General features: G+C 39.2%; 1 protein-coding gene across 1 annotated transcript in view; it reads left to right on the top strand.

Moving 5' to 3' along the window:
• The first annotated feature begins 649 nt into the window (after positions 1-649).
• PPP2R3C (protein phosphatase 2, regulatory subunit B'', gamma) overlaps positions 650-10,113 on the top strand; it is a 14,949-nt gene continuing 5,485 nt past the window's right edge. Inside the window, exons 1-9 of the mRNA XM_010283274.1 lie at positions 650-771; positions 1,940-2,044; positions 2,627-2,739; positions 3,565-3,662; positions 6,392-6,462; positions 6,998-7,130; positions 8,295-8,350; positions 8,424-8,499; positions 9,173-9,309. Of these exons, the coding sequence (XP_010281576.1) occupies positions 679-771; positions 1,940-2,044; positions 2,627-2,739; positions 3,565-3,662; positions 6,392-6,462; positions 6,998-7,130; positions 8,295-8,350; positions 8,424-8,499; positions 9,173-9,309 (882 nt within the window). The 5' untranslated portion in view covers positions 650-678. The remainder of the gene's footprint in view (positions 772-1,939; positions 2,045-2,626; positions 2,740-3,564; positions 3,663-6,391; positions 6,463-6,997; positions 7,131-8,294; positions 8,351-8,423; positions 8,500-9,172; positions 9,310-10,113) is intronic.

Raw genomic sequence — 10,113 nt, 5'->3', positions numbered from 1 at the left:
TTGCTTTAGTTCCCCGTGTGCAGGCTGCCGTGCGGCCGGGCAGGTCTCGGAGTCGTTCTGTGGCGGAACGAACACCCTTATTTTAGGGGCCGGTGACAGCAGGGGCGGGGCTGAAGAACACAGAGGAGCCGTGTGGCCCTTGGTGCTGTAAAGGCTGGTTTGTCTGTAGTACGTACCCCTGCGACAGCTTCGGCTGGTAACTCCTTATCCGTCAGTGAGCCCACGGAGAGCTTGTGCAGGCGTATAATGATACCCCGGAGGTTACAAAAGAGTGAAGGGTGATTTTATGCTGCTGCTGCTTACTGCAAGCAGCATCTTAAACAGTGGTACCACTGTTAAACAAGAATGCTGCTGCTTTGTCAGTCATAACCATGTGTCTTAGAATCGCATACCCTACAGAGAATCGGGTGTGTGCAGGTACCAAAAGAGGTGCTTTGTAGATATGTTGAATATGTCACATATATATTCTGTTTATCTGTTGTATAGTTTACATAATAGACCTGTGCTCCATTCACTTCCACCTAATATTTGTACCATTAAACAGCATAGCTGTATAAGCCTCAGCATTAACTCCTTTTTTCAAGCTCTCTGTTAGATGAAAACTCTGGAGTATGACAGAAAAGTTCTTTTCTGTGTTAATCAGCCAAAAAGAGCGAACAAGAGCTAAAAGATGAAGAAATGGAATTGTTCACAAAATATTACATGGAATGGAAAGGAGGACGAAAAAGTGGCAATACATCGTATACCAACATACCACGATTTTACTACAGGGTAAGTGAGGTATCCAGATAAACTTCAACGAGAGGCTTTTCTGTGTTATAAAGAAAGTTGTGCTTACTCAAAGGCACAATTCAGCTTCAGAAGCTTAAGTAGATTGAAATCTGAATGATGTGGATTCCTAAGCATAATGTTTCTGTTTTGTACATTTGTTGGATCTTCAGCAGTTTCAGATAATTACTAAGCATCTCATCAAAGGCCATGACATAGTTTGCTAATCAGGCAGTAGGCTTGGTTGTTTACTAGAGATAGGAAGTCCTCTTTCTCTTTCAGAGAAACTTCTTGTTTTAACTAAATTTTGACATACCAGTGTTATAAATACGTATCTTCCCACTTCTGTTTAGACATGATGGGTTGCTCCTTCATGAAAGTGGTGGGTCATTGGTCTTGCAGACTAGAGATGAGTCTGTTGCTTACATCATCCAGCAGAAATGTTTGGTCTGGCAATTTATGAGAGAGATGAATCAGATTAGGATTGGGGAATATAGGAGCACAAATTTGACATCTTGATATTGCTGGCAGTTGTCAACTTGACTACCCAGTTGCTCTCTAACCTCGCATGGTCCCATATTCCTTAGGATCCTGAGTTTCTGCCAATTAAGTTCTCAAATACCTATGTATCAGTTGATGAATACATATGCAACCATCCAAGTTCTCATAGTGCTGTAGAGTTTTGCATGTAAACGTTGGCAGAACTTTCATACTAAGTGTTCTTCCACCTGTTTTGTTGGCCAAAATGAGTCTAGTAGACATTCACGCTTCTGAGGGTCACACCTACTACAAAATAGAAAGTGCTGCTCGCTCCTGAGTAAAATCTCACTAGTAGATGTCTTTTATGTGTGAGCCCTCGTATGTTGCAGCTATGGCCAAATGCTTACTGGATGGGTTATCAGGTATGAGGTAGGTCTCTGTCTGTCATGTTAAAGATGTCCTGCTTTAAATAATTATTTTAATATTGAAATAGTTTGCAACAGTATGCAAGTGATATTACTGTAGAAGAAGCAAGTACCATACTGCATTCTGGTAGATAGGTCATTATTTTCTGTCAAGTAAACAGCTTCATCAGGGTGTATGAGTCAGAACTTCCTGAGAGTACTTGCTGGATGTGTGGTTTTTAAATGGTACCACTATACAGAAAATTAAAACACCACAATGTTTCTAGCTGCCAGCTGAAGATGAAGTCTTGCTTCAGAAATTAAGAGAAGAATCTAGAGCAGTCTTTCTGCAAAGAAAAAGTAGAGAGCTGTTGGATAATGAAGAGCTGCAGGTAAGAAAATATTTTCTGTACATCTTGTAATGGCTTCTGACAAGACTTCCTCTTTCTGCAGAGTTTGATTATCTCCTGTCTGTCCACTGAATCTTGTGGTAAGGTGCTTTGTATTTGGCTGGTTGTGAAGTACTAGCTAAAGCTGCGTAGTCTGGGGCTGGTAATGCCAGTGTAAAGCTTCCTCGTTATGATGTATATGAGGACTAAATCAATGGCTTCTGGTTTTCCAGCACATTCCAACAATTTCCCTAGTGGGCCCAGTAGAAGAAATAAGTTGTTTACGTATCACTGAGAGAGACTGCAAAGACGGTTGAGTTTACTGCAGTGCAAAGACAAAAGGGATGTGACCCTAGAAATCCTAGTGATTGGGGGGGGAGGAGGGGGGAGGCGGTGTTTAACACCAGTTTAGAGCAGTGGAAATACCGTTTGCTTGCTTTCCTGGGTGAACTGACAATGTGTACTGTAACTGAGATAACCTTGCAGCAAAACCACATTTTTGCTGCATTTCTTAGATGCTCCATCTTAAGCACTTTGACATCTCTAGAGAGATACCTTCTTAACCAACTATAAATGCCTTTTAAGAATCTGTGGTTTCTACTGGACAAACACCAGACATCACCAATGATTGGGGAAGAAGCAATGATCAACTATGAGAACTTCTTGAAAGTTGGTGAGAAAGCTGGACCTAAATGCAAGTAAGGCTTTCTTCTCTTGTATATGCTTACTTTGGCTAAACCTAAGTGCTGCTGTAACTTCCAGTTGCTAAAATAGATGGAAACGGTTTAACGGAGAGGGAAAACCATGTCCATGTAGTTGTTGACGAAGTAGTTGCTGTGCATCCTTGCAAAGGTGTATTGCCCTACATCTCTGAGGGAACTTTTAATAGAGATGTCTTTGAGGGGTACTGCGTCCTTTTCAAGAAGAAATTCTTATCAGCATGAGCATTTTTATGAAGTTAGTGGCCAGTAAACAGCACATCTTGTGTTTGAAGAGGAAATGATGTCTCTGGTGATATTGCCCAACCTTCCCTAATACCTTCTGATGGAAAATTTCCTACCAGATGTTCTGTGTGCAGCATACAGTGAATATTCCTTCTTTATGCTCCTGTTAGAGACTGCTGTGGTGCACATAGCTTTGTGATTGAGTTTTGGGCAGAAGCAGATTAGTCGTCAGTACTGGCAGTTCCTTTTATGTGCATATCATTGTGGAACATTGGAAGCTACCAAATATATTGTACTAAAGAGAAATTAAATTGACTGAAAGCTCTCAAAACTCCCACATCACTGAAGAGTCTCATGAGCAGCAAAGGCAGCTGGTTTTTATTGAGTTTACCATTGTTACTTGGTAGGATCTCACTTGATGGGTGTAGTGTAGCAAATTAACACATTTGAATACACAGAGCACATTCTGTATTGTTAAAACAGTATTTTAAAGTGTCCGTAAGTTTTGGATACTGTAACTGGATTTGTCAGTGCAGTGTAATCAGATGCATAGAAGTAGCTTTGTGTTTGTTTTTACAGGCAGTTCTTCACAGCTAAGATCTTTGCTAAATTACTCCATAATGATCCTTATGGGAGGATATCTATCATGCAGTTTTTCAATTATGTCATGCGAAAAGGTTAGTTGATACTTCTGTGTTAATGAGAAGTTTTATTTTCAAGGCTATTTTAAGCTTTATTGATTACTTGCTGTTCTCTTCAACAGCAGTGAGATCTATCCCTTGATTGGTAATGCTGTTTTCCTGGAGGCTTGGGATTTTTTTCCGGTTATTAGGAGGTGGGAGCTCACCCTACCCCTGAAATCAACCTCTACTCTCAGCCAGAGATATCCTTGATCTGTTTGTTATGTATATTGTCTTTCTAATTTCCTTTATTCAGGCAGTACTGTAAACAGCAAAACAGTAAAGTTATGTGGCGAGTGTGAGCCTAACGGCTGTGATCAGACTGTCCGGCAGATAGCTTTGCTGTTTTTCCTTCTACGGAGTAGTGTTATCTGTATTTTCTAACTGCTTGTCAAATACGTCAGTATGTTCTTGCCACTATAGTCTTACCATATTTTCAGCTGTTTTTTATTATAAATAACCACTTGGGATGAAAAATGCAATTTTTTTTTTTAATCTGTATTAGATCTCATTTAAAAAGATGAGGCTGGTGAGCAGAAAGGAAGGTTGCCTCATTGCCTTGTCCTCTAGCTACGGTGTTCTTGGGTCTGATAGAGCCTTTAGAAGGGGAGAATGGCACCTTTCCCCAGAGCAGCTCAGCTTGTTTAACTTAAAATCTTGTGGTGCAAGGGATGAGCGATGTGTTGAGCAAGAAACCTGGTGAGCAGATGTGCAGAGTATGCAAGAAAGGAGTAACAGGCCCATTTGCAACAAATAGCAAACCCAAAAGTTGCAGGATAGGAGACTTGTGAAGAAGTCTGTGAAAATTGTATGTATTTCAAAAAGGCCTACACCGATGGACCCAACAGAGATTCTTTCAGAGCCTTTCATTTCATTTGTTTCACCCAGAAGTTTTAATTCTCATGTATTTATGGTGAAAACCTTTTTCTAAAACAAACAACACAACCCCTCTCCCCCAAAAAACCCCACAACAACCAAACAAAATCCATTAAAAAAACCCACCAAATTTAGAGACAGGAAGCCTTTTGGCATGTCCCATCTCGATCAGATTTCATTTTCAGACTCTGGCCAACATAAGGTGTCATCACAGTGTTTGTTTACAAGTCCCTCTTGGGTCAGTTGAATAATCCTTGGTCCTGTTGTACAGAGTTCCATATGAACGCTAAAGACCAGGGCAGGTATTAAAGGAAGAGAAGACTTAAATTCCTGTAGGAACTTTCAGTTGATATTTTAAACTGGAATTAGTGATTTCTGTCTCTACTTACTGCTAAATGTCCTTCAGTGTGGCACTGAAAGGAGAGGAAATTAACACCTGATTAAGAGAGTTATTCTGCAGCTGCTTGAGCTGATCCAAGTTGGGGTAGTGCAGTCCCACATTTCACCTTGTTTTGATGAAGCTCATGCAGCAGAGCAGTCAGCCTCCAGAGTGGTGCTGCGGCAGGGAAGAGGCCATATCACCCTGAGCTTAAAATGTCTTTAACTGCTGTGCCTCAGGTGTGTGATGATGTTCTCTAACCAGCTGAATTCATTAATGAGCTTTTGGGGTTTTTCTTTTATATGCTTGTTAAAGTCTTAGGGATAGCTGCATGTATTCTCTGACTTGTGGTGAATGTGTAGCATTCTGTTTTTCTCCTTCCTACCTCCAGCTGGAGGATTACAGCCTTTCTTCCTCTTTCTTAATGATCTATGCAGTCCTTTTGGAAGGATGATGAGAGGATGGTGAAGTTAACTGAATAATGGTGAAGCATTTCCCAAGGCACCATCTGCCTCCAGTAACGCTCTCCCTTCAGGAGGAAAGGTGGTCAAGTCCATTGGTTTTGTCCAAACGAGCCTAGTAAAAGTGTCTTGAATCACTTCAAGGTGTATCATACACTTACCTTTAAACTTCAGCTGATAGAAGTAACAGCCTCACCGTATAACCTGTCATCTCTGAGTCCACCTTGATAAACACTTACCTTGAAGAGACGAATATTGGTATGAAGCACAGCTCGTATTTCATAAGAGGAACTTCTATAGTTGTTTCTTCATAGAATGGAAGTTAAATTTAACATGGAGTGTGTTAAATTTACATAATTTAAAATTACATAATTAAAAAATATTATAGTTTTTAATGCCTAATCTGTACTCCATCTCTGTTACTGTGCTTTAACAGTGACCTCAAGCACGTTGTCCTGTAGCTTGTCTGATTAATGCACCCTCTCATTGCAAAAATAGATGCTAGTGCTATTCTAATTCTCCTGTTGTAACTCAGAAGTGAGGGCAGGGCCTTTGGCTGTAGCTGCAACACCTTGTGCTGCACAAGGGGCTGTAGCAATCTGACAAGAAATCTGTATATGACATTGCACAACTGTTTTTAATGCACTGAAAATGCACTGCTACACATATCCCTAGGTCAGCAAGAGAGAATGAATCTGTGTGATTCCATGTACCAGAAAAAAATGTGGTGTCGGCTCAGCCGTTTCTCGCATCTAGTTACTACAAGGCAGTCTTGGCCACAGCATACCACATATTGTCAGTGACTCTTACCAACTTAGAGACTGAAACGGCATTTCTAAGCAGGGCTGGTACATATCATGGTTTTGCTTAAATCTCAGAAAAATGGGAAATAGAGAGAGGCACTTAACATGCAACAGTGCCGTGTGACCTTTAGAATAACTTCGAATTTTGGTGAGGCCTGAAAACCCCCCTATGTTTCTTGCATTGTAATTCTGTTTTCTGTTTTACAGTATGGCTTCATCAGACGAGGATAGGTCTCAGTTTATATGATGTGGCTGGACAGGGCTACCTCAGAGAATCAGTAAGTAAATTCTTGATTAACTTAATGTCTGCCTTTCCGATACTCTGTCATTCGAGTAAAGGCAGACATTAAGATATAGTAGGATATAGTAGAATATATAGTAGAAATGACAAAAAAGCATGGCTAGAGTGGGCCTCAATGAATTATTAAATAAATAAGAAGGTTCTAGTTACCACCCTGCTTTAAAAAAAAAATCTATTAAAGTATATTCAGCAATAGAATAATCCAGTTAGGATTTATGCATTGGTATTTGAAAAAGTTACAGTTGAGTGCATTTATATTTACATGTAAATATCATCTACTTTTAACACTACGCTTTATTTGTAATCTGTTTCAGTCATGGCGTCACATGTGCATGTAGGTGACCTAGGATTCCTTGCATGGAGACAGAAGCACTTTTGTCTGTTTTCATGCTCTTTCCTGCATTGCTGCAGGATTGTGTTTTTAACAAAATATACTTGAAACCCAGGGTGGAATATAGTAAACATGCAACAACAGTAGTGTTTAAAGCTTGTTTTCTTCCTTAATTCTGCAGGATTTAGAAAACTATATTTTGGAACTCATCCCTACTTTGCCACAACTGGATGGTTTAGAAAAATCTTTTTACTCCTTCTATGTCTGCACAGCAGTTAGAAAGTTCTTCTTCTTTCTGGATCCTCTCAGAACAGGTAGGTCCATGTTTTCAAAATTCTAAATATGTGGGAGTATTTTCACTTTTAAAATGTTTCCACCAAAGCTATTTGTGTTTTCAAAGTAATATGTAGTTGTCTTTGTAGGCTTTTGTTCAGCACTCTTGTATTTGAAGATTAATCTCCACTGAAGACCATGAGTTTTTGCGTAGGTCTAATAATCTACTTCTACAGCTAATGAGATTCACAGCATTAGTTTTAGTACTATAGAGTTATCTCACAGAAACTGACAAATAAGGTACTGTTTCATCATAATGCATCACTAGCAGTAGCTAACTTTACAAGTGTTTAGGGTGAATAAAAATCACAGCAACTAACAACAGAACTGCTTGGCGGAACATGCACAGAGCTGTGGAAATGCTCAAGAATGTTTATTGTGATCTCCTCCTGTGATTAAATCTGTGTGTACCATGTAAACCCATTAAAAAAGGTTTGCAGTTATGGTTGCTAATACTTATTACAGATGTAGTTCCCTCGGACAACAGTTTGCTTTTTCGTATGCCCTTCATTTAAGTCAGAAACTGCATGTGTTTTCAAGATCTAGCTGTGCTGTCAGAGTTGTGTGGGCAGTAGTCTCTGGCAGAGGTAATTACAAACACGTAGAGAGAGTGTGTGTGAAGTTATAATGCCATTATTTTGCACAGCTATTTATGCGGTGTCTGCGCACCAGTCAAAGCTACACCAGCAGAAGTACATTCTGCCACCTTAGCTTTGTGTCACATCTGTAGTTTCTGAAGATGTAAAAATATCACGTCACTTAAGAGACTCTTACTATTCCAACAAATGTTTTAAGCATGGTTTCTTTGCATTTTTAATTTTACATTTTGAGTTGATGTTGAACACTTGCTTTTTTTAATCTAAATTTCTGGCTTTTAAGGTCTCCTGGTAACTCCTCTTCCGTCAATATCAGGCTAGTTTTATTCAGTCATTTTAAAAGCTATTTTTGTCTCTTAAGTTGCAGCCTTATCCTTGATGTTAGAAGTTAGGTTTGTTTGGGTTTGTCTTTTTTTTTTTTAAAAAAAAAAAAAAATCTTTTCTGCTCAGAATACTTCTTTCTTAAGTAGAACCACCTAAATGAGAACAGTGAAAACAGGTATGTTGACTGGGTGACTGTTAAAATGTGTTTTTCTTTTCTTGCTGCAGGGAAGATAAAGATACAGGATATTTTAGCTTGCAGCTTCCTGGATGACTTACTGGAGGTAAAGATCTCTTAGTATATATTACTGTATTTTAATTTACTCTTTCTGAATTCTAACTTTATGTTTCACTTAGTTAAGGGATGAAGAACTTTCTAAAGAAAGTCAGGAAACAAACTGGTTTTCTGCTCCTTCTGCATTAAGAGTTTATGGTAGGTTCCTTTTATGTGAATGCTCCCCCCGCCTTTTTTTTTTCTCTCGCTCCCTCGCTCCCTCTCCTCTCCACCATGTATGACATAGTCACATTCTTAGTGTTATTTTTCTTCTGGTTTTGTCTCTTTAAAACCTGCTAATAAACTTGTCTTTTCAACTCCGGCAGCCATCCTTTCAGTATATCTTCCTGACTTTCTTTACAGTTTCAGTTCCCCACTGTTGCTCTTTACTACGATTTTATCTCTGTCATTTTGTGCTGGTTGCATAAGTTACAAGATTCCTCTGTAACTTTCTCTTTTGACTGTTCTATTCATGCTTTTGCATCACCTTTAGCTCTTTTTTTCATGCTTACAGCAGTTCAGTTTAATATGTTCTTAGCCTTCTGCTCCTTTCTCTGTATACACAAGCCTTTCCTTTTGAGCCATTACCTTAGAGTTGAACTATTAATACTTTGTTATGGGGATCCTGCTTCCCCTCCCCTCCATGTTCTGTGCTCATTTATGATGCTGTATGAATATTATTGTGGGTCTAGCATATTCCCACTTAACTGCATTAACTTTATGATGAAAATTAAATAAATGTTTAAAAGATGCTACATTTTCTTTCTCTGTTGAAACAATTCTTTTCTGATATAGGGTATATTATGTTTTGCCCTCTATATCTCGTTCCTAGGACAGTACTTAAACCTTGATAAAGATCACAATGGCATGCTCAGCAAAGAAGAACTGTCCCGGTATGGAACAGGGACTCTGACCAACATATTTTTGGATCGTGTCTTTCAGGAGTGCTTAACTTACGATGGTGAAATGGTAATCACATATTTTCACTTTGTTCACAATATAAAAGCTTTGTCTTATTGAGATGGGAGATGTCTCATAATCAGTATCTTTAAGAGTAGCTTGAGGTAAAGTAACTTTTATTTATTATTGTGCATACAAATGACCATGCAGCAGAGTAGAAAATTAATTTTCTAACAGCAAGGTGATCGCAGCATGGCCTACAGCCAAGTTGCTTGTTTTGAAAAACAGAGGTCATACAAAATCCAGACAACTTAGGATAAAGCTTCTTGTAGATTCAATAACATAAAGTGTGTGTTGAAAACATGTATAGATGTAGAAATGCTTTTTAATTACATGTAATTCTCATGCAAGAGAACCAAAGACAAGTGGCACGCTTGAGACTAGTGCAGGTTAGCTAAGCTGTCCACTTCTTCATGCAGACAGCAGTGGTTTTTGTTGTAAGCTTTCCATAGCTGTGAAAAATGGGAAGTCTAACTAAATTACAGTTAAAATAAAAACTTATGTTGGTATCTATTTTGAAAGCTGTATGTCATTGCTACTGTTGTTGCCTGCATTCAGATGACTGAACTCTGAAAGTGATAAATTAGAAATTCACTATACAGTCCTTCTGCCACCTTAGCAGTTTTTGCAGAATCACAGAATCATTGAGGTCATGAGGGATCCTCGTAGTTGCCCTTTGCTGGACTCGTGTCACTAGGTCCGTCTCTCTCTTGGACGGGGAAACAAGAACAGGACCCAGTGCCCAGATGTGGTTTAAGCAGTGCTGAGTAGAGGAGAAGGATCACGTTCCTCGACTTGCCAGCAAAGCTCCTC

Source organism: Phaethon lepturus, unplaced genomic scaffold (genome assembly GCF_000687285.1).
Source record: "Phaethon lepturus isolate BGI_N335 unplaced genomic scaffold, ASM68728v1 scaffold14943, whole genome shotgun sequence".
NCBI classification, from domain to species: domain Eukaryota; kingdom Metazoa; phylum Chordata; class Aves; order Phaethontiformes; family Phaethontidae; genus Phaethon; species Phaethon lepturus.
The sequence above is the reverse complement of the archived record's forward strand: the minus strand, read 5'-3'. Positions and strand labels throughout refer to the sequence as shown.